At 43.9% G+C, this 25,410-nt stretch overlaps 1 protein-coding gene across 2 annotated transcripts in view; it reads left to right on the forward strand.

Annotated features, from left to right (window-relative positions):
- The window catches only part of LOC141271759 (oncostatin-M-specific receptor subunit beta-like), a 118,238-nt gene that overhangs the window by 85,535 nt on the left and 7,293 nt on the right, over positions 1-25,410 (forward strand). For both annotated transcript variants that reach the window (XM_073681869.1, XM_073681878.1), the window contains exons 5-13: positions 2,528-2,809; positions 7,388-7,517; positions 8,885-9,030; positions 10,525-10,646; positions 11,418-11,583; positions 12,172-12,260; positions 13,852-14,071; positions 14,290-14,472; positions 15,410-15,511. In XM_073681869.1, the coding sequence (XP_073537970.1) occupies positions 2,528-2,809; positions 7,388-7,517; positions 8,885-9,030; positions 10,525-10,646; positions 11,418-11,583; positions 12,172-12,260; positions 13,852-14,071; positions 14,290-14,472; positions 15,410-15,511 (1,440 nt within the window). The remainder of the gene's footprint in view (positions 1-2,527; positions 2,810-7,387; positions 7,518-8,884; positions 9,031-10,524; positions 10,647-11,417; positions 11,584-12,171; positions 12,261-13,851; positions 14,072-14,289; positions 14,473-15,409; positions 15,512-25,410) is intronic.

The following is a 25,410-nucleotide window of genomic DNA, read 5'->3' on the forward strand; positions in this document are numbered from 1 at the left end:
CATGTTCTGTGCGGAAAAATCCGCAGCATGTCCATTATTTGTGCCACAGGGCCACACTCCAGACCACGCACATTGTACCCCCAGCAGAGACGGTGACCTGCGCCCTATGTCTTGTACTCTCCCCACTCCCTCGCACCGGACCCACTGCAGGGTCCGGGCCGGGGTGGGTAGCGGGCTCCACACAGCGGGATCGGAGGGTCCCAGGAAGGAGGACAAACACCAACTTCTCCTCCGATGTTTTCTTCCTTTTTCTCCGTTTCTTTTCCCCCTCCTGGTTGCCGTGTCCCTGCAGACCTCATCCCAAACTTCAGGTGGGCATAATTTACTGGGGACTGTAGCTGACGGATCTGCTGCATGACGAGGCAACCCCCACTGCTGCTGATATCACTGCTGCTATCATCCGCATCACCCCCATCATCCTCTGAAATACTATTGTCTGATGGGAGTGGGACCTGCACTGGATCTATCCCGGTGTGTGGCCTGGAGATCACTTACAGTGCCTCCACCTGGGTCGGACGCCGAGACTCCTCTGGCTCCTTTGCAGCAGCCATGTTGTGGAACCGATCCTCATTTTCCATTTTTTTCCAAAAGGACCCGCTGTTGTCTAATATGGCTGCTCTCCAGGCTTCCATGCCCTCGATGCATATCCCCAGGCTGGATATCCTAGCTGTTAGGGCAGACTTCTCCGTGCGGGAGGCTCTGTCTGCAGCCTGCCTCGCCTCCTTCATCTCCTCCCTCTCAGGGTCTTCCCAACCTCCTCATACTCACAGAGGGAGCCATAGCTGGTAACCCTTCTTCCGTGCAGCCCTCATGCCCCAATCCTTCTGCACCGCCGCCGCTGCACCTCTGCGAGTACTCCGCTCACCTCCGGGAGGAGACACCGCAGTGGCCCTCGCCTCAGCTTTAGGGGCTTTGCAGTCCTCCTGGGTCTTCCTGGGCTCCTCCATGCTTTGGGCCTTGCTGGATCTGGTGACCCTCTGTGCCGGTAGCAATGAGCTCCCACCCCTCTCCGGGTGGGAGACAGGACTCAGCCCCACAGTTCATCCACTAAACCCCTCTCTTCCCTGGGTCAGAGAGGGGAGGGGGATACCTGGATGCAAAAAAAACCTGATGCCTCCTAGGAAGCAAACGAAACGATACACCCTCCTTCACAGAGTACAGGCTCCTAGTGGTGGCTGTATAAATCTGTATGTAGTGAGCTCCCTCTAGTGGTGGCAGTATAAATCTGTATGTAGTGAGATCCCTCTAGTGGTGGCTGTATAAATCTGTATGTAGTGAGCTCCATCTAGTGGTGGCTGTATAAATCTGTATGTAGTGAGTTCCCCCTAGTGGTGTCTGTATAAATCTGTATGTAGTGAGCTCTTTCTAGTTATGACTGTATAAATCAGTATGTAGTGAGCTCCCTCTAGTGGTGGATGTATATGTCTGTATGTAGTGAGATCCCTCTAGTGGTGGCTGTATAAATCTGTATGTAGTGAGCTCCCCCTAGTGGTGTCTGTATAAATCTGTATGTAGTGAGCTCCCTCTAGTGGTGGCTGTATAAATCTGTATGTAGTGAGCTCCCTCTAGTGGTGGCTGTATAAATCTGTATGTAGTGAGCTCCCTCTAGTGGTGACTGTATAAATCTGTATGTAGTGAGCTCTTCCTAGTGGTGGCTGTATAAATCTGTATGTAGTGAGCTCTCTCTAGTGGTGGCTGTATAAATCTGTATGCAGTGAGCTCCCTCTAGTGGTGGCTGTATAAATCTGCATGTAGTGAGCTCCTTCTAGTGGTGGCTGTATAAATCTGTATGTAGTGAGCTCCCCCTAGTGGTGGCTGTATAAATCTGTATGTAGTGAGCTCCCTCTAGTGGTGGCTGTATAAATCTGTATGTAGTGAGCTCCCTCTAGTGGTGGCTGTATAAATCTGTATGTAGTGAGCTCCCTCTAGTGGTGACTGTATAAATCTGTATGTAGTGAGCTCTTCCTAGTGGTGGCTGTATAAATCTGTATGTAGTGAGCTCCCTCTAGTGGTGGATGTATAAATCTGTATGTAGTGAGCTCCCTCTAGTGGTGGATGTATAAATCTGTATGTACTGAGCTCCCTCTAGTGGTGGCAGTATAAATCTGTATGTAGTGCGCTCCCCCTAGTGGTGGATGTATAAATCCATCTGCAGTGAGATCCCTCTAGTGGTGGCTGTATAAATCTGTATGTAGTGAGCTCCCCCTAGTAGTAGCTGTATAAATCTGTATGTGAAGCGCTCCCCCTAGTGGTGACTGTACAAATCTGTATGTAGTGAGCTCCCCCTAGTGGTGAGTGCAGTGGCTGTAACGAGGAGCCAGTTCAGTGCTCGACTCATTGCCACCACAGTCTATGATATGAAAGTCTCACTTGTTTTTTTTTCTCATTGACTTTAGTGGTTTTCACCACAACCACAACTGAAACCTCAGTGAAAGTGGTGACGTATCCGCCAGACTGAGTATAAGGGTCTTAATCACCTCCTATTAATTAATTGTTAACCCCTTATTCCCTCACTTTTTCCCTTCAGGAGACAATAAGGAGAGATCCAGCACAGTAATTTACCCACACGAGCGAGTGGTCCTGGAGGGGTCCGATGTCACTTTTTGCTGTCTGCCTGGACGGGATCAGACCATACAAGAAATGATGTACCGTTCTAAAAAGATGGAGCAATCCCGCGACATGGGGACGGACAGTTACGTCATCTCAGTAAAAAATGTGACAAGGACAAGATCAGATGGAAGCACCGTCCTGTGTGTGGTGGATAATATCGGAGATGACATCACTCCCGGGAACGTGCTCATCGTCAGCAGTAAGTGTGACCCGTGGATCGAGGGTGTGATCATCTCCCTATGTGATCATTCTGGAAGGTTCCTTCTTCCCAGGGACTGATGACACCGGCTGCGGTATTACTTCACCGCTATATAGTATTATTATTTTGGCAAAGTGAATCACTTTTATTTGCGCTCTGTAGGTTCTGTGTAGACATATTATGAGAGTAAGATATTAAAGTTAAAGATGACACATTTCCTTTGATTTTTTATTCCCCAAAAAAAAAGTTATTTTTTTACATTTTAAAAATTACAAAAAGGAAAATGGGCTGATGCAAAAGTTTGGGCACCCTTGAAGATGTGTGCTCAGATAACTTTGATTAAGGTTTCAGACCTGAATTAACCTGTTAGGGTTATGGCTTGTTCACCATCATTGTTAGGAAAACAAATTTCCCAGCTTTATAAAAACCCAGCTCCTCTAACCTTGTGCCAAAAAACAGCAGCCATGGGTTCTTCTAAGCGGCTGCCGAGCACTCTGAAAATGAAAATGGTGGACGACCACAAAGCAGGAGAAGGCAATAAGAAGACAGCAAAGTGTTTTCAAGTTGCGCTTTCCTCAGTTTGAAATATAATTAAGAAATTTCAGTTACCAGGAACAGTGGAGGTCAAGATAAGGTCTGGAAGACCAAGCAAAATTTCAGTGAGAGCTGCTTGTAGGATTGCTGGAGAGGCAATCAGAACCCCTGCTTGACTGCAAAAGACCTTCAGAAACATTTAGCAGACTCTGTAGTTGTGGTTCATTGTTCTACTGTTCAGAGACACCTGTACAAATATCACCTTCATGGAAAAGTCATCTGAAGAAAACCTCTCCTGTGTCCTCACCATAAAATTCAGCGTCAGAAGTAGCAAAAGAACATCTAAACAAGCCTGATGCACTTTGGAAACAAGTCCTGTGGACCGATGAGGTTAAAAAAGAAGTCTGTGGACACAATGATCACAGGTACCATTGTGCTCAAAAGTTTACATACCCCGGCAGAATTTTTCCTTTCTTGGCCTTGTTTCATGGTTATTGGTTGGGTGAAGCTATTTATTGTCAAACTACTGTGTTTTCTCTTTTTAAGTCTTAATGACAACCAAAAACATCTAAATGACCCTGATCAAAAGTTCTCATACCCTGGTGATTTTGGCCTGATAACATGCACAGAATTTGACACAAATAGGTTTGAATGGCTACTAAAGGTAACATCCTCACCTGTGACCTGTTTCCTTGTAATCAGTGTGTGTGCATACAAGCTGAGTGAGCTTCTGGGATCCAGACAGACTCTTGCATCCTTCATCCAGCCACTGACGTTTCTGGATTGTGAGTCATGGGGAAAGCAAAAGAATTGTTAACGGATCTACGGGAAAAGGTAGTTGAACTGTATAACACAGGAAAGGGATACAAAAAGATATCCAAGGAATTGATAATGCCAGTTAGCAGCGTTCAAACTGTGATTAATAAATGGAAAATCAGGGGCTCTGTAAAAACCAAACCACGGTCAGGTAGTCCAACTAAAATTTCGGCTACAACTGCCAGGAAAATTGTACGGGGTGCAAAGAAAAACCCACAAATAACATCAGCTGAAATTCAGGACTCTCTGAAAACTAGCACTGTGGCTGTTTCAAGATGCACAATAAGGAGGCACTTGTAGAAAAATAAGCTGCATGGTCGAGGCACCAGAAGAAAGCCATTACTGTGCAAATGCCACAAAGTATCTCGCCTACAATATGCCAAACAGCACAGAGATAAGCCTCAAAACTTCTGGAACAAGGTAATTTGGAATGATGAGACCAAAATTGAACTTTTTGGTCACAAATATAAACGTTACATTTGGAGAGAGGTCAACAAGGCCCATGATGAAAGGAACACCATTCCTACAGTAAAGCACGGAGGTGGATCGCTGATGTTTTTGGGATGTGTGAGCTACAAAGGCACAGGAAACTTGGTAAACGTTGAAGGAAAGATGAATGCTGCATGTTATCAGCAAATACTGGAGGCAAATTTGCACTCATCAGCCTGGAAGCTGCGCATGGGACGCACTTGGACATTCCAACATGACAACGATCCAAAACACGAGGCCAATTCGACCTGTCATTGGCAACAGCAGAACAAAGTGAAGGTTCTGGAGTGGCCATCTCAGTCTCCCAACCTCAATATCATTGAGCCACTCTGGGGAGATCTCAAGTGCGCAGTTCATGCCACATAGCCCAGGAATTTACAGGAACTGGAGGCTTTTTGCCAGGAAGAATGGGCAGCTTTACCATCTGAGAAAATAAAGAACCTCATCCACAACTACCACAAAAGACTTCAAGCTGTCATTGATGTTAGAGGGGGCAATACACGGTATTAAGAACTGGGGTATGTGAACTTTTGATCAGGGTCATTTAGATGTTTTTGGTTGTCATTAAAATTTAAAAACAGAAAACACAGTAGTTTGACAATAAATGGCTTCACCCAACCAATAACCATGAGTGGAGAAAAAGTTATTTTGTTATCATTCATATTCTCTGAAACAAGGCCAAGAAAGGAAAATTCTGCCGGGGTATGTAAACTTTTGAGCACAACTGTATGCGTGGAGAAAAAAGGGCACAGAATTTCAGGAAAGGAAAATCTCGCCAACCATTAAGCATGGGGGTGGATCAATCATGCTTTGAGGTTGTGTTGCAGCCAATGGCACGGGGAACATTTCATGGGTAGAGGGAAGAATGGAGTCAATGAAATTTCAACCAATTATTGATGCAAACATAACACCATCTGTATAAAAGCTGAAGTGGAATAGAGGATGGCATCTACAAATGGATAAAGATCCTAAACACACATCAAAATCCACAATAGACGACCTCTAAAGGCGCATGCTGAAGGTTTTACAATGGCCCTCACAGTCCCCTGATCTGAACATCATTGAAAATCTGTGTCTAGACCTCAAAATAGCAGAGCATGCAAGACGACCCAGGAATCTCACAGAACTGGAAGAATTCTCCAAGGAACAATAGATGAAAATCCCTCAAACAAAAACTGAAAGCCTCTTGTCATGCTATAAAAAGTGTTTACAAGCTGTGATACTTTCAAAAGGGGGTGCTATTAGGTGCTAACCATGCAGGGTGTCCAAACTTTTGCATCGGCCCATTCTCCTTTTTGTCATTTTTTAAAATGTAAAAAATGACAATATATCTTTTTTTGTTTGCCTAAAATACAAAAGGAAATGTGTCATCTGTAACTTTAGGCCTTATAGAGGTCATTTCTTCATCAACTTGCTTAACTGTTCACAATAACAGTAATTTTGACCAGGGGTGCCCAAACTTTTACATGCCACTGTATATTATGGGGTCAATGTATTTAACTATTAAGTAGGTTATAGAATATGTGGTTACTGTATGACACTAATATGCATGTTTTGCATGTAAGTATTATTATTTAGCACTATATGGCAGCAATATTTAAGCATGTATTGTTCTGTTATTATGTGCTGGTTACTCATTATTAGTATTTAACACCATAGGTCAGCAAAGTCTAGGCAGTATTGTGAAGGAAATTGTCCAGGCTCATACCATGCTAATGAACAAAGGAATGTTATAGTCAGGTGTGAGGAGGATGCTGCAAAGTAAGAAGGTCTTAAAAATAGAAGTGTTAATTATTAATTTTTATCAATTAACAAAATGCAAAGTGAATCAACAAAAGAGAAATGTAAATCCCATCACTTCACCTGTCACCTCTATCATCAGTATCTGGTGACTGCCCCTCTCCTCAATCATCAGTATTTGGTGACCGCCCGTCACCTCAATCATCAGTATCTGGTGACTGCCCGTCTCCTCCATCATCAGTATCTGGTGACCGCCCGTCACCTCAATCATCAGTATCTGGTGACCGCCCGTCACCTCAATCATCAGTATCTGGTGACCGCCCGTCACCTCCATCATCAGTATCTGGTGACCGCCCGTCTCTTCCATCATCAGTATCTGGTGACCGCCCGTCACCTCAATCATCAGTATCTGGTGACCGCCCGTCTCTTCCATCGTCAGTATCCGGTGACCGCCCGTCATCTCCATCATCAGTATCTGGTGACCGCCCGTCACCTCCATCATCAGTATCTGGTGACTGCCCGTCGCCTCCATCATCAGTTTCTGGTGATTGCCCGTCACCTCCATCATCAGTATCTGGTGACTGCCCGTCGCCTCCATCATCAGTATCTGGTGACCGCCCGTCATCCTCATCATCAGTATCTGGTGACTGCCCGTCATCTCCATCATCAGTATCTGGTGACCGCCGGTCGCCTCCATCATCAGTATCTGGTGACCGCCCGTCATCCTCATCATCAGTATCTGGTGACTGCCCGTCACCTCCATCACTCACCAGATACTTATAGAATGTCATTAATCCTTGGCACTATATATGTTACTTTATACCAGTATTCCATTGGTAAAGTATTTTTACTTGGAATTTGGAAGTACACAGTATTATTCTTTAGCACCATATGGCAGCATTATTTAGGCAGGGAAAGAATTAGGTGGAGATTTTTAAAATGGGGGGGGGGGGGTCTCCATCCTTTTTTGTGTGGTTTATTCTTGCCACGTTGTTTCAGGACCACCAGATCAACCGAAAAACTTTTCATGTGTGACCCAAGATATGGAATCCTTAATCTGCAGCTGGATCCCTGGACCGATCTATAACTTCTATCAGATTCTCAAGGTTGACTACGTCCTACATGAATGGTAGGAACATTCAGTAATAATAGGAAAACTGTCAGAAGAAATAACGCAGAGATTTCTAGAAATTCTCCCAATGTCTCCTCCTTCTACAATCATTGGGCCCAATGTTCCTTGCATGATACAATTATCTGCAGCCACCACTAGAGGGAGCTCCATACTCACCCTAATCACGGGTACATCAATGAAAACGTTATGGTTTTCAAAACACAGTATTGAAAAAGCTAAAATATAAAAAAAATCTTTGTCCTTAAAGGGAATCTGTCAGTAGGTTTTTGCTGTTTAATCTGAAAGCTGCAGGATGTAGGGGCAGAGACCCTGATTCCAGGAATGTGTGACTTACTGGGCTGCTTGGTGCAGTTTTTGATAGAATCCCTGTTTTGTCTTCTGTACATGTTGCAGTGCTCAGAATGCTGAGCTGTGTATAACTCCGCCCCTCACCACTGATTGGCAGCTTCCTGTATACATTGTAACATTGTCATCAAGCTGCCAATGAGTGGTGGGGGCGGGGTTACAAAGATTAGCCTGTCTGGCCTGCATGTGACACCTAGTCCTGCAGTGATAATCTCCTGCTGATAAAACACTGATTGTATTAAAACTACAGAACACAGCCCAATAAGTGACACGTCGCTGGAATCAGGCTTTCTTGTCCTATTTTATGCTGCTCTCAGATCAAATAACAAAAACCTGGTGACAGATTCCCTGAGTTGTTTTTTTTTAATAATATGTTTTCTGGCTTTGTGCTACCCTCTAGTGGCTAAATGTGGAGGGTCATACTAGAATCATTAAAGGGTTATTAAAAAAATAATAAGTTATCCCCTACACTGATAACCTGCTGATCCCAGGGGGCCTGACTGCAATGACTCCCCCCTTCCCCCACTTTCTCAAAATTGGGGCTCTGCAGTCCCATCTTGAATGGAGCAGAAGCAGAGCATGCGCACCTCTGCTATATTCATAAGGGGCTGTAGAAGTCACTTTTTGGGGGTCCAGAGATCTGATCTAGGAATTGCTAGGGGTCCCAGCAGTCGGTCCCACAGCAATCGGTGAGTTGCCTCCTACCCTGTGGATAAGGGATAACTTGTTTCTTAGGAGACTGCATGGAACTTTATTTAGAGCGACTGTCCAGATAGCACAGTCCCGTTAAGAACTGGTGGGTTCCTCCTCAGACCTGTCAATCAGATGTCTCCCCCTGCAGTCACATGCATAGGCAGGAGCACAAAGGCTGTAATGTGATCCCTCTCCTCCCTCTCACAGCACTGACCCTGAGAAACTGCTGCAGCTGCATCCCCCTCCTCTCCCTCTTCCCTGTCTACTCCTTACTGTATTATATCTATCCTACATTTACATTTGATAACATATTTTTTTTTTTTAAGGTTTTCCACCAAATCCTATTCCTGCAAAAGAGATCACTGTATTTTACTGATTCCGGAGAAGCAGCCGGTGTATAACTTTACCATGACTGCTACCAACCTCCTAGGAGAGAGGAGCCTCAACTCCATTGTGCATCTACACCAGAGAGGTACGATCCATCTGGGCACCGTGTGGATGTGACGTATGATCGAGCAATATTATAAATCCGATGGTTAATAATGAGATGTATCATTCACGGAGTGTGTTCAATATAATAGCGGAGTTCAATTAGTGAGGTCAGTCATTCTGTGAGGAAACAGGTGTGAATCAGGTGACCCTTATTTAAAGGTGAAGCCGACACATGTTGTACATGCATTTCTCCTTGAAAGCCTGAGAAATATGGGTCGTTCCAGACATTGTTCAGAAGAACAGCGTACTTTGATTACAAAGTTGATTGGAGAGGGTAAAACTTATAAAGAAGTGCAGATAATTATCGGCTGTTCAGCTAAAATGATCTCCAATGCTTTAAAATGGAAAACAAAACCAGAGAGACGTGGAAGAAAACGGAAGACTACCATTCGAATGGATGGAAGAATAGCCAGAATGGCAAAGGCTCAGCCAATGATCAGCTCCAAGATGATCAAAGATGGTCTAAATTTACCTGTGAGGACTGTGACCGTTAGAAGACGCCTGTGTGAAGCTAATCTCTTAGCAAGAAGTCCCTGCAAAGTCCCACTGTTAAAAAAAAAAAGACATGTACTCAAGCGGATACAATTTGCCAAAGAACACATCAACTGGCCTAAAGAGAAATGGAGAAACATTTTGTGGACTGAGGAAAGTAAAATTGTTCTTTTTGGGTCCAAGGGCAGCAGACAGTTCATCAGACGACCCCCAAACTCTGCATTCAAGCTGCAGTAAACTCTGAAGACAGTGAAGCATGGTGGAAGCATCATGATATGGCCATGTTTCTCTTACTATGGTGGCGGACTTATTTACCACATACCAGGGATCATGGAGCAGTTTGCATATATTAAAATACTTGAAGAGGTTATGTTGCCTTACGCTGAAGAGGATATGTCCTTCAAATGGGTGTTTCAACAAGACAACGACCCTAAACACACCAGTAAACGAGCAAAATCTTGGTTCCAGCCCAACAAAATTGAGGTTATGGAGTGGCCAGCCCAATCCCCGAACATTAATCTGATAGAACACTTGTGGGGTGACATCAAAAATGCCGTTTCTGTGGCAAAGCCAACAAATGGCAAACAATTGTGGGATGTAGTCAAAGCATCCTGGACTGGAATAACAGGTGCCAGAAGTTGGTTGACTCTATGCAACATAGATGTGAAGCAGTTCTAAAAAACTGTGGGTAACAACTAAATATTAGGTTAGTGATTCACAGGGATGCTAAATGCTCAAATAAAAAGATATATTGTGAGTTTGTAAAGACAAATGCAGACACTGCTATTTTTTAAAACAGAACAATGTTAATTTTTTGTTATTTTCTGTAAAGTAGTTAAAAATTATCTACATTTCTCTTCATGTTTTGAATTAGAAAAGTGTGCAATGTTTCCAAATGCAGAGAAATAACAACTAGAATAACAATTTTGTGCTTTTTGAACACTATTTTGAACAGTACTGTAACTCTTCTTACTTTCCCCAGTTCTGCTGCTGCCTCCTTTCAATTTAAGAGCAACTCTTGAGAGCTCCTCCATGATCTCATTATCCTGGTCCATGAGAGCAGATTACTCCTCCCTGCAGATCCGGTGTCAGGTGAAGGATCTGGTAAGTGAGGACTGGAATCTGTCACCTTCTCAGTTATTTTGTGTCTCAACGTTGCTTTTTCATATTTCCCTGAACTATTATTCTGCGCATGCACCAGAGGCCCAGATGTAGAGCGCAGACATGGCTCCGCGTAGAATACTAGTGTTAGTTGCCCCATTGTGTTTGGGAGTCCTAATGTGACTGCCACCTCTTCACCACCTCTTCGCCACCTCTTCACCACCATTGGGGGTCATTATAACACAACATGCATATTAAATTGTTGTATATTAAATACAACATGCAATTAAAAATGTATTTTCTGTAATAATCTTTAACTAAAATAATGTTGGTATAGGTTTTAAAGAGCCCCATGATGTATACATTTTTATCCATGAAGGTAGCTGCATTAAGATCCCATAATGCATTGCTCTCCGGGAACAGGATACTGGCCAGATTATCTTTGTATGTTACTTTAGCGACTTCTGCTTGTTGAGTGTCAGCTGTGTATACCAAACAACATTATATTAGTATATTAGAGATATTTAGGTCCCGCCCCCGAGGAACACCACAAATCATTCTTTGGAAAGCCCACAAGCTGGAAGGGGGAAGCTTTCTTTGGTTTTATGTAAATTGGAGCCTTTTTGGTGCCGGACAGAGAGCAACATTGTATCGGAAAAATCAGAACAATCCTGGAAAATATAGGACCGTTGGCAAATATCCCGGAGGGACCGTATTCTATGTGATGTCGGAACCCAGAGATTTAGAATCATTTTTCTCAACCCGATCAATTAGGTCAACGTGACAATTAGAGGAAAAGGTCCAACAGGGATATACAAAGTCCGCCTGGACGGGTTACAGGCGGATACTCACTATGACCTGGGAGTGCGCTGTATGGCGGAGTTATCACTGGCGGGATGGAGCAACTGGAGCCATCTTGCAGTCAAGACCCGGGAAGATGGTAGGTACAGTTTACTAAGAAATGTAACATCCAGTTTTTAAGAAATTTCCTGGGGACAGCGATATTTGGAGCACATATAATTTCCTGTATTATGTGTGCTTTACGGCAGCTGCGATGAAAGGGAGTCAGTGGTCAGAAAAGTGTCCATTAACTTGATACAGTAACGGGGAGTGACAGTGGAGCTGCATACAGAGACCTTACCTTATCCTGCAGAACAATAGAGCTATCATCAATAATGATGAGATGTCTCTGCTCGTCATGTCCCAGTCTGTACAGCACAGCTGTTAGCTAAACTGCACTAAGAGAGAAAAGTACTCTCTTTACATGAGTTTTATCTACACAGTAAAGCAGCCATGAGGCTGAACTCACTACTTTCTGTATCAATCTGTGTGTACGTAGCGCCTCCTAGTGGTGGATTCAGGCACAAAGAATTCTATAAGTCATTGCTATGGCCGTGCTGTCCCTGTGATCAATCCCCTTAGACCCTGAGGCCCATAGCATTTGTTTTAGCTGTAATTATACACACAAACAGGTAGAAATAGTATCAATTTTAATGGACTTCTACTATTTCTCTGACATTAATTTCAGTCCCTACGGGAGCTCTGGATGTTTGGAGATCGGTTAAGGATGATGATGATGATGATGATGATAAAAGGATTGTTACCCTCTACTGGAAAGTAAGTATTGGATCTATAGTCTCACTGCTTTTACAGTAAAGAATCCTTTTCCTTGGATGTGGTGGATGCCCTTGGCCATCTTTGTGGACCTATATGTGAAAAGATTATTGGTGATTTTATTGAGTAACCCCAAGTTTGGTCACTTGTCTTGGTTCTGCAGTCCACCTCATTCCCTTAATTACCTTGGTCACTCTCCATTGCGCCTGTTCTAGTTCTGCTATGTCCCTTCATTTTAATTGCCTTGGCAGCAGCTGACTGACACTGGTCAGTAAGATTGACTTTACTGTGCACCACCAGGTCCTTTTGATGTAACTTTTACAGGTTAGTTCATGATTGTTCACTTTCTTTGCCTCTCCACACACATCTTGAAGTTTCTCACCAACACCACACAGTGCAGTACTGGTGCATGCGTGGTTTATTTTGCTTTATTTCGAAACAGTGGAATCAACTTTCTGTGCATGCGCCGGTCCCGGTGTCACCTCTGGGTTCATCACTCGCTGCTGCAACGTCTGCTCCATTTTTCATAGATGCTGCAGGGCGAATAATGAAGCCATTGAACCATAAGTGACACCAGGACTGGCGCATGCGCAGAAGAGGGCAAAAGATTGGATAAACTTTTAAAGGGGATGTCCAGGACTTTAACTATGATGGCCTATCCTTAGGATACCCGGTACCCCGCCGGTTAGCTTTACCCGGTGTCGGCGGCCGGAACTGCTCAGGTACGGAGCTGCACAGCACAGCTCCATCGACTGTATAGTGGCCGCGGCCGGGTTCTGCACATCCTTCTCCCCACGGCCACTATTCTGTCGACGTAGCCATGCTGTGCAACTCAGCAATTGAGCAGTTGCAGCCACCGCTGACAATGTAATATCCTAAGGATAGACCATCAGTGTTAAAGTGTCACGCAAGTTGAGGGAAGGAATAAGTGTACAACGACGGGAGGAGGGGGAAGGGAGTCCAACAACTAGGGAAAGGGGGAGTGGAGACCCCTACGCAGATCTAATATCACCCTGCCTACCCCATCATCCCTATATAGGTTCCACACCTGTCGCCGAGCAGGAACCCAAGCCCTGAATGTCCCTAGAGCTAGGCCCTAGATAGGGAGGGAACGGGGTGAGCACTAGTCAGGCCCCACTACAAACTAAAGACAACAAGGTAGACAAACAAAGGGGATACACTTAGCTTGAGCATACACCAGAGAGATAACGCCAACTGTCCTCCAGGGGCACCAAAGACGAGACTAGCCAAGTGCTAGTACTCCAAGCCTGTACATAGAAGTATCACCGGCGACTCTCTGGAGAAACTGAGAGTTTTTAACTACCAAGCAAGGGTGCGTCAATCAGCAGCAGAAGGTGGAGGTCGCTGCTCTGTCCTAAAGGAAGAAGGAAATAACCATACTAAAGAGATGAGAGGATCAAGAAGGCATTTGCAATGCCAAGCGCAGTGACCTTCTACAGGCGGATCCAGAGCGACTGTCTGTCACACCTGACACACCCGTGACATAAAAGTCCCGGACAACCCCTTTAACAAATTTAATTTTTGGATACTTTCTTCACATTTTTAACCTTATTTCTTTGCAATTATTTTGCAGCCTTCAGCAATATTCAAAGCTAATGGAAATATCTCTCACTATAATATAAATGTGCGGCCACTAGAGGGCGCTCACACAAAAAGGGAGATCAGCATCTCAGGTGTGAACAGCACCGAAATATCCATAGGGAGACAAGAGTATAATATCAGCATCGCTGCCCACAATAATGCTGGAGGGTCAACACCTGCGGAGCTGAGGATACCTGCAAACACTGCAAAAGGTATACGAAGTGCAAGATGGATCTATATGAGCTAGAATTGTTATGTAGTATTCATTATACATGACCATCTACATTTTAAAATAAAATTCTGATAATCTGGCACCTCATCCGAGGAGATTGTCAGATTACTGGATTTTTCTCGTAGATGTTACTTTTCCTTGAGTTTTGGGGTTCTATTACTTCTCCTGAAATAGTAATGTCTCCTGTAAATAATTTAGGCACTAATTTAATAATTGCTGAAAGGACATCTGGCAGAGATGAAGGGGTTAATGTAACATGGCGAAAGACGCCCAATGCTCACGGATATGTTGTGGAGTGGTGTGCTGCGCCAAGATCTCAGCATTGTGACCTACAGTGGAAAAAGTACAACTCCACCGTCCAGAGCGACGTCATCGCATCACGTAAGATCAAGAAATAAAAAAACAATGTGTAAACTTAAAGGGTGTGAAAACTTAAAAAATATATATGTTTTTTAAATTGCTCCAGTGAATTAGCTTAAAAAATTAAGCAATTTTGTAAGCAGTCTCGATTACAAATTTCTTACCGTTTGGTTTTTACAGCTTCTATACAGATCTGTTTCCACGGAGACAGACTACAAACAAACCCTTTGTAGTCTGATCCTGTAGGTGGGATATTATTAATCTGCCCTGTTTGCAATGATTCTTCATTTTTTTACTATTTTAAATGTAGTGGAGCTCGAAACAAAACTTGGCTGAAAAAATATACACACCCTTTAAAAAAACAACTTAATTTTTTAAATAAAATTACCTGTAAATATTAGCCATTTGTTAAAAAAAAATAACTTTCTTACTGTAATGTAAACAAATTATCTTTCAGTCTTGACAAAAACACAAATCACAGCAAAGACTGGTTGTAAATACAGCCCCAAATAATCACTGTGACCCCAAAATAGCCTTGTTGCACCCCATGATATCTAGTAGGGCACCAGTGCCCATTATTCCTTGTAGGACACCATAATAATTAATAGGACCCTATATTAATCACTGTGACCCCATAATAGCCGTGTTGCCCCATGAAATCTAGTAAAGTGCCATGGGAATCACTTTAATCCCCTTTTTAACCCATAATACACCATATATTGATCTGTGAACCCATAATTGCCACGCTACCCCTATAATAGTCAGAGACAACAATAGCCCCCATTACTATCACTGCAAACTAATAATTGCCTTCCTGTTACCCAAAAATATTTAATGTGCCCCCATATCAGCCCCAATAGTATGACCCCAGAATAATCACTGTGACCCCATAATATTATTATTAATAACAATGGACTCGGCCAAATGATCTGAGATGTCAAATATTAAAACATTGCAGGAGACTTCAGACCTGGGGTAAGATACGAGTTCAGAATATACGGATCTAAGGACGATGGAGAACATCTCCTGGAGAAGAAGGAGGGGTACACAAAGGAGCTGGGTACGTGGAATCACTGGGGGGCATCTCCATAGCTCCGGGTCATGCTTATTAGGCATTGGTCCCATGGTAGTCCATCACTGTCACTCGTTATCTATAAATGCTCAATAATTCTATAGAATCTGTATATTCTGATATATTCTATATGTTATAGTCCAGATTTTCTGTGTTATTTTATGTATTATATTCTGTTATTTTCTTCATATTTTATATTCTGCATTATAGAATATAAAATAGAATATATTCTATTCTATGATTATATATATATATATACATACACACTGCTCAAAAAAATAAAGGGAACACTTAAACAACAGAATATAACTCCAAGTAAATCAAACTTCTGTGAAATCAAACTGTCCACTTATGAAGCGACACTGATTGACAATCAATTTCACATGCTGTTGTGCAAATGGAATAGACAATAGATGGAAATTACTGGCAATTATCAAGACACCCTCAATAAAGAAGTGGTTCCGCAGGTGGGGACCACAGACCACATCTCAGTACCAATGCTTTCTGGCTGATGTTTTGGTCACTTTTGAATGTTGGTTGTGCTTTCACACTCGTGGTAGCATGAGACAGACTCTACAACCCACAGAAGTTTCTCAGGTAGTGCAGCTCATCCAGGATGGCACATCAGTGCGAGCTGTGGCAAGAAGGTTTGCTGTGTCTGTCAGCGTAGTGTCCAGAGGCTGGAGGCGCTACCAGGAGACAGGGCAGTACACCAGGAGACGTGGAGGGGGCCGTAGGAGAGCAACAACCCAGCAGCAGGACCGCTACCTCCGCCTTTGTGCAACGAGGAACAGGAGGAGCACTGCCAGAGCCCTGCAAAATGACCTCCAGCAGGCCACAAATGTACATGTGTCTGCACAAACGGTTAGAAACCGACTCCGTGAGGGTGGTATGAGGACCCGACATCCACAGATGGGGGTTGTGCTCACAGCCCAACACCGTGCAGGACGCTTGGCATTTGCCACAGAACACCAGGATTGGCAAAGTCGCCACTGGCGCCCTGTGCTCTTCACAGATGAAAGCAGGTTCACACTGAGTACATGTGACAGACGTGACAGAGTCTGGAGACGCCGTGGAGAGCGATCTGCTGCCTGCAACATCCTTCAGCATGACCGGTTTGACAGTGGGTCAGTAATGGTGGGGTGGCATTTCTTTGGAGGGCCGCACAGCCCTCCATGTGTTAGCCAGAGGTAGCCTGACTGCCATTAGGTACCGAGATGAGATCCTTAGACCCCTTGTGAGACCATATGCTGGTGCGGTTGGCCCTGGGTTCCTCCTAATGCAGGACAATGCCAGACCTCATGTGGCTGGAGTGTGTCAGCAGTTCCTGCAAGATGAAGGCATTGAAGCTATGGACTGGCCGCCCGTTCCCCAGACCTGAATCCAATTGAGTGTGGAGGTTTCACCAATTTAAGATACACTAGGTAACTGCTCACCGCCAAATTAAAGATTTCTGAGTGCATGCAGAGAAGCTAATTAACCAAATCTGCTAATCTGGTTGAAAAACCTCACTCAGAGACTGAACCACCAAAATGGCATACTTTATTACGTAGACATGGGGTTGTATAGTATTCTACTTCTAGGTGGGATTAGTAAAATTCATTGCTCTTTCTGATAACTTGACACATTGCAATTTGTTCATCCATGTATCTCTTGGCCTTAGTAACGCCTTAGGAATTCCGATGGGAGGGGTGAGTTCGCCTCTCAGCGCCATCTTTGCCAACTCGACATGAATCTCTCTGTTATCAGCCATGCACATGCATACGTCATTCCCAGGAAATCATTTAGTTGTTCATGTCTACAATAAAAACAGAAGCTGTTTGTTATATATTCATTAACTATTAACATAATCCATGTGCATATACACATTTGCATACATACATACACATAGATTATTCCATTATCTCTATATTAATTCACACTGATTAGGTAATCTATTAAAAGAAACTAATTGATTTTCTATAATATATATATTTTACCTTGACAGACCCCCCCTAAAATTAATTATTTGCTTTTAATATCCATATGCTAAAAATCAGAGGGGGAGAAAGAATTGACCCTATGTTAAGGCTATTCTGAAACCCTACGATGTGACGGGCGCCCCGTTCCTTTTAGACGGACCCACTGACGTTCCTAAATCTAACTCAAACGAAGACCTACAGAATAGGGATGGAGACCCTAAAAGATCTAGTAACTGGGTAATCGAGGGCCACACCTAACACAGAAATATGGATATTAACTTTACAAACTCATTTACTTCCGGTAATCTCTCTGGTACAACACCTTTGTTCTAAGGGGAACTGTTTGTTCATAGATTTTGAGAGCCTTAGTAACTTTCCCTGTGGGGCCGGTATTGTCTGGGATATAAGTACAACAATGCTCACCTATCATTTTGCATACCCCTCCTTTTTCTGCAAGTAACATATCCAGAGCTATTCTGTTTTGGAAGGCCATGGTAGATGTGGGTGCTAGTTGGTCAACTATCCCTTGTAAGGCATCTTTGGTGTAATTGACAAATCTTTGTTGGTCATAATATATGTAATTTATCCAATCTACGTTCTTGTTAATGGTTATTATGGGTATTATGGATTCAAATCCCACCTTCACTTGGTCTCAGGCCTTGAATTCGTCTGGCAACCCCCTAGGCACTCCGAGAACATCAATATATATAGGGTGGTCCAAAAGTAGGTGGCCAGAAAATAATAACATTTATTTTGATTTATATATAAAATTATATTTACTAACACAAGTATAACATTGACAATTAAATTTTATTCTGAACAATAATACAAAAGCCCTTACATTTTATCACCGCAGGGGCTCAGACTGTTTTCCATTACAATTTGCACAGCTTTGAAGCCTCTTACGCTTTGACAAACTTTTTTGCACAAGTCTCTTTGGGTATTAATTTCTTGAAATGCATCTCTTGTAATTTTTCAAATCACTGACACTTTTTGATTTTCGACTATAAACTTTGTCCTTGAGTACTCCCCAAAACAAAAAATCCATTGAGGTCAAGTCTGGTGAACGCGCCGGCCAATCAAGTGGGCCTCTTCAGCCAATCCATTTATTAGGAAATGTTTCATAAAGATACTCGCGGACCACTCTTGAATATTGTGGAGGGGCCCCATCTTGTTGGAAATAAAGGTCATTTGAATTAGGCTGTTGCTGTAACTGGGGAACAACTTGATTCATTAGAATTTCGAGATACTTATCTCCTGTGACTCTTCCATCAAAAAATACTGGTCTTAAAACACCAAAACTTGAAATACCCCAAACATTGACACCAGGCTCATTTAGTTGTTGCTCTAATGTTAAATGCATGTTCTCATTATACCAGTAAATACAATTATGTCTGTTAATATGGCCGGATAATGTGAAAGAAGCTTCATCACTCCACATAATGTTATCTAAAATTACTGGATTTTCTTCAATTTCGTTAAGCATAATCTCACTAAATTGCAGCCACCGGTCTGGATCACCCTCCAATAAACCATGAATTAGACGTGGATGGTAAGCTTTCCACCCAATAGATTTCAGGATTCGCATGATAGAAGCTCGTGAAATTCCCACTTCCACAGAGCCTCTTCTGTGGACTTTTTTGGACTCTGGACAAATGTTTCAGCAACAAGTTGTTTATTATCTTCTGTACAGACTGTTTTGGGTCGACCAGTTTTTGGAGCATTAAGGATTGAGCCAGTGGCATTGAATTTGTCACGAATGCGGTAAATGGTTTGTCTCTTTGGGGCTTGAGTACCAAATGTTTCAACCCAATTCGCTCTAACGGTTTCAGCATTTTGAGATTTCCAATACTCTGTTAAAATCCATTTTCTTTGATCTGTATTTAAATTATTTGCCATTATGTGTTATCTGAATTATCTGAAAAGAAAACAGATTTGGAGGAGATCTATCTGTGAAAACTAGATCTGTGAAACTGGCTCAGTTGCCCTTAGCAACCAATCAGATTCCACCTTTCATTTTCCAAAGAGTCTGTGAGGAATGAAAAGTGGAATCTGATTGGTTGCTAAGGGTAACTGAGCCAGTTTCACTTTATACCATGTTTGATAAATCTCCCCCTTCATAACCTTATTACACTTTCTGTCCACCTTCTTTGGGACAACCCTGTGTGTGTATATATATATATATATATATATATATATATATATATATATATATATATATATATATATGTGGGTCAAAACTGCCTTTGGGGTTAACTTCTCTCTTGGCCCTGTATGCACCTGCAAACGCAGCCTTTATTTCCTTTTTGGATTCCTGGGACTCAGATATAAGGTAAACAGACATTATTGCTTTAGTTAAGGCACATTCCCCAGTCCATTTGCCCTCCAATCTAATCCTAATCTTCATGTCACCACATTCAAGGAAGTGTTGTACCAGAAAACTGGAATATCATTCTCTTTGGTAATAATTGCTTGGAATGCACGTGTTACCTTAACAAAGGCTTCCCCCCCAGCTACTGTCATCAGACAAAGGAACATCAGGGTTGTGGGTCTGAGACCGCCTTCTTGCAATGGGATGTGTGGACCCATGATGTTCGGCCTTCGACCTTCACAGCCGTAGGTGATGCAAGCAACACTTGGTAGGGCCCTTCAAATCTGGCATCCAGTGTGCCTCGCACGTGATTCAGACAAAATCTCCAGGATGGATGCTGTGAGTACCTGGTTCAAGATCTGAGTCTGGAATAGAAGAGTACACTGGAGTATATGTTAGTTTTAACTCTTCAGCAAGTCCGACAACAAAATTCACAAGCTTATCATTCCCTGAACTAAGCTGCTGTGGGTAATATCGACCCATTCTAGGTGGCCCCCCAAACAAGATCTCATATGGTGTGAGCCCTGTGGGTTGTCTCGGGGTATTTCGGACTGAGTATAGGGAAATAGGCAGCACTTCCGGCCATGAAAGTGACAATTCTTTACTGGCGTTAAGAATTTTGTTTTTCAAAGTGCCATTCATCCTTTCAACTTTGCCGCTACTTTGAGGATGATAAGGAGTATGCAGGCCCAAATCCGCCCCAATCATCTCCCAGATTGATTTGGTAACGTCTGCTGTGAAGGGGGGTTCTTGATCACTTTCAATCACTTCTGGAATCCCGAATCTGCAGATAAGTTCTGCCAGAAGCCTTTTCACTGTAGTTCTAGCAGTCACGTTGGCTGCTGGGTATGCTTCTGTCCAGCCGGAAAACATATCCACCACCACCAAACATATTCATATCTTCCACTCTTGGGTAATTGCATATGATCAATTTGGATTCTCTTGAAAGGATACTGTGACTTTGCCAGTTTCTTCTTTGGCACATGTTCTGTTCTCCCGGGATTACAAGTGCTACAAATCTCACAGCTTCTAGTATAGTTTACAGCAAGAACTGAGATCTCGGGTGCAATATAGAGTTTATTGATAGCTGAAATCATCTGATTCTACCCTCTATGTACCTTTCCATGAGCCCACTGAACCACTGCAGGATACAGTGCTCTTGGCAGACATATTCTTCTTCCCACTCTCCAGATTCCGTCATTACAAAACGTTCCTCCCCGTCCGATCCATCCTTGTTTTTCTTCTTCTGTTACCACATTCTGCCGGTCCACTAAAGTCCTGTGTGCCGGATTCTCTTCCAGTCTTTGCTCCTCTTCATCTTCCTCCTCTTCTTCTTCCAACCCCAAATTTCTCATTCCCATTTCTTCCTCATCCCCTCGTTGTCTCTGACTTCTGGTGAGCACAAACACCTCCGTACCCCCCGACACCTCTGCTTCCTATGGAAATATTGGTTCCATAGCTGCTGCTTTTGCTGTAATGTCAGCCAGATGATTCCCCTTGGCTTCCTCCGAATTCAGTTTCCCATGAGCCTTAATTTTGATCACAGCCACTTGCCTAGGTAACTTCAGAGCTTCTAACAGACTTCTCACTGCCGCTGCATTCCGGATTGGAGCTCCACTGGCTGTCTTAGCCCCTCGGGGCCCATATCAGGCCAAAGTCGTGGGCAATCTTGAATCCGTACCTCGAGTCCGTGTAGATATTGGCCACTCGACTCTCTGCGCACTTGCAGGCTTTGGTCAGAGCATACAATTCAGCCTCTTGAGCTGACATATAAGATGGCAGTGGTCCAGCAGAAACAACCGTTGGTGGGGACACCACCGCATATCCGGTATGGTAAGTTCCATATTCATCTGCGTATCTGGACCCGTCAGTATACAGTATAAGATCCTCTTCAGGCAGTGGCTGTTCAGAGACAGTAGGTAGGTGAGAGGTTTCTGCCTTCATGACCTCAAGCAATCATGGTCACTCGAATCAGGGTATTCATGGTCTTTTGAGGACCCCCCTAAGTCTTCAGAGCAGTCTCCCCTTGACAGAGGAAGCAGAGTGGAGTGGTTCAAGACAGTACATCTCCGAAGAGCTATATTTTCTGGTAAAAGGAGCTCACATTGGATTCTGACACGACGTTGCATAGATAGATGGTTGTGCTGGGTTTGTGCAAGGATAGCTTTCAAATCATGAGGGGCCACTATAGTTGTAGGATGGCCAAGTACAACATCTGCTGTTCTGTGGAGGAGTTCTGTAGCTGTCAGCACTGCTTTGAGACATGTTGGAGCTGTTTGCGCCACTGGATCCAATTTACTGGAATAATATCCGATGGGTCTCATGTGGCCTCCATGTTTTTGTGCCAGAACTCCTGAGGCATGGCCACACGCTTCAGAGACAAATAGAAAGAATGGAAATTCATAGTTGGGAATCCCCAGTGCAGGGGCTAAAATTATGAGTTCCTTCAACTGGTCCATTGCATCTTCAGCTTCTTGGTCAAAATGCAGGTCAAGCTCAGAAGAGTGCACCCGATCATATAGAGGTTGCATGAGAGCTGACGCATTAGGGATCCACTGCCTGAGGTATGTGACCATTCCCAGGAAAGCTTGGAGTTGTTTGACAGTTATCGGGTACGGGATGTCACGGATGGCAGTTTTCAGCTCTTCAGTGAGATGCTTGGTACCTTGGGATATGCAATGACCCAAAAACACAGCTTTGGTACAACACCATTGTAGCTTTCGCAGAGTAACTTTGCATCCGATGGTGGCCAGAAATCGGAGCAAAGAATAGCTGAACCTGTGGCAAGTTTGGTCATCGGGACAACAGAGGAGTAGATCATCGACATATTGTATCAATGTGACTTCAGGGTTCTCACTTTTCCAGGGTTGGAGAAAGGTAGTTAAGGCCTGTGAGAAGTGATGAGGAGAGTACTGAGCTCCTTGAAGGATAAAGGTCCAGGTGTTCTGTACTCCTCTGTGTGTAAAAGCAAAAAGATACTGACAGTCTCGATGCAGAGGCACACTGAAGAAGGCGTTTGCCAAGTCGATTACTGTAAAATGCGTTGCCTCAGGGGGAATGTCACTGAGTAATGTATGTGGATTTGGCACCACTGGGGTCTCCAGGATTGTAACTGCATTCACAGCTCTCAGATCTTGCACCATCCTAAATTTATCTGGTTCTCCTCTTGCAGTTTTCTTCTTTACTGGAAACAATGGAGTATTAGCAGGAGAAACACAGGGAATTAATGCTCCTTTTTTGAGTAATTCTTGGATCTGGGCATCTAATGACGCTTCTTGGGCTGCTTTCAGTGGGTGCTGTGGGAGTCTGGGAATCCGTGCACCTTCTTTCAGGAAAACTTGGACTGGCGGGACAGGTAGCCGGCCTATATCATCAGGACCTTGAGACCAGAGTTCAGGTGGTATGCAATCAAGATAATGCTGTGGTATGGCGGTTGTTGCAAATTGGATGACACACAATGGGCTGTGTAATTCTGCACAGGTTCTCTTGGCATTGTCTCATACTCTGTCTGTGGTGGCTGCCGTGATGGCTGTCTATACTCTTGGCGGGAGTACCGTGGGTTCCCTTGGTAGCGTGGAGAATCTCTTCTTTCAAATTGCGGGTTGTAGGAGAGTGGCATCGAGCCATAGAAAAGATCCCCTCTATTCTCTGGACATCCTCTTCTGAAATGACCTGGTTGGTTATAATGGTAAAAGATTGGTTCCCTTAGTCTTAAACTCGGTCCTCTGTACAATTGTTTCTCTATGGCTTTAGCAATGAGGAGTACCTTTCGCGGGGAAATGTCCACAGTTTCTGGTCTGGAGTCTGTAAGCTTCGCTGAGATTTCCTCTCTGAGTCCCCTAACAAATTAAGTGACTATCAGATTCTGTCAGATCGTCTGACCTTCATTGAACCCTTGATCCTTGAACAGAGTATAGAATCTGGTGTAAAAAATTTTTGACATTCTCCCCTGATTCTTGAGTACAGTCCGATACACTGGTAGATGAGTCTTGGAGCCGCTCCTTGGCCCATTGCTGAAGTTGTTGACAAAAAGCTCCTCCTGATTGGTAAGTCTCCTTGTCTGTCACTTGGCTGTCATTCAGAGCTACTTGAATTATTGGCCAGAAGGCATCTCCCGCTCTAATGCTAGTGATTTCATGAAGATCTTTCCAAGTGGCTGAATAAGTTTGTTGAATTTGTCTGATTCTTCTGTAGAACGCCATAGGGTGTCTGTCTGGGTCAGGTAGCTGACTAATCACTTGATTAACTTGTGAGGGTGTGAATGCCACATATCTATTATGGTAATCTGGCACTGGAGATTCTGACTGAGAAGATGTTGAGGGAGATACGGGCAACACAGCAACAGGAGGTGGGCTTGTTTGTCTAGGAAATAGTTCATTTGGGTTATCTTCTGAGGTCATCTGGCGGCTGAGTGGGCCTGATCTAGCTGTGGCACTTTCCACAGCTCCGGTGAGAATTTGAGATCTATGATAGTCATTGCTGATTAGTCTTATCTCCTCCAACGTAGTTAGTCCTCTGTACTCCTGTATAGCTTGGACTATTGCTTGGTCACAGGCTTGCACAGGAAATCCATACATTCCAGAACTTATAGCAGGAATAGCAATAGAAGTAGGGTTCCTTGTTCCAGCATAATCTTTTGGGACATAGTACGCACCATCCGGAGTGACAACCGGAGTAAATGTTGCGGTTGATGTTCCGGGTGTAGTGTGTATTGTGGCTGGTATTCCGGGTGTGCCAAGATGGCCGCCACCGGAAGGAAGCACACTACAGGAAGGGTGCGCCAAGATGGCCGCCACTGGAAGGAAGCACACTAGAGGAACGGTGCGTGCCACTGGGAAGGAGCACACCCACTGACATCTGGTCAGAGGCCGGAGGTGATGCAATGGGTGTAGTAACATGGCCGCTGCAGGATGAGGATGGGGCACTAGGAGTGGCTTGGGTAGTAGCGAGGGGTGGGCCTCCTGGATGGGGCGCGTGACATGCAACACAATAATCGGCTAACAATCGATTCTGCAGGCCACAATTAGAACACACCCAACAATTCATTGTGCCGCCATTATAGGGCGGTGGCGGAGGCACGGTGGGGAGGAACAGTGGGAGGTCTGGGATGTGGTGCCCCGCATGTAAGACAAGTATCTCTATTATCAGGATTCTGCTGACTGCAATTTGTACAGGTCCATCCCCCCTGTCCACCATTATCAGGCGGTGGCTGGAGAGCAGTATCTTTGTTATACACATAACATGGCATCTTTCCCTTATTGTCTGTATTTTCTTCCTCCACCCACCCTTCTTTTGACAAATTCTCTGCTGTTCTATACCAAGCCAAAGCTGTTTGTAACAATCCTTCATCTTCTAGCTTGCCCTTTTTCTTCTTCATAATTTCTTGCCACTCTAGCAGCTGTAACCGGCCCTTATCTGGAAGCTCGCATATTTTAGTTAACTGTTTAAGTTTCTGCACATACTTTTTCCCTTCTTTCGATAAACTCAGCGCAACCTTTTTCCACATGTATGCACTTTGCAACAACCCATTATCTTCCAGTTTTCCCGTTTTCACA

The sequence above is a fragment of the Phyllobates terribilis genome, unplaced genomic scaffold, assembly GCF_046119375.1.
Source record: "Phyllobates terribilis strain yellow unplaced genomic scaffold, ASM4611937v1 Scaffold_1__5_contigs__length_1240528914, whole genome shotgun sequence".
NCBI lineage: Eukaryota > Metazoa > Chordata > Amphibia > Anura > Dendrobatidae > Phyllobates > Phyllobates terribilis.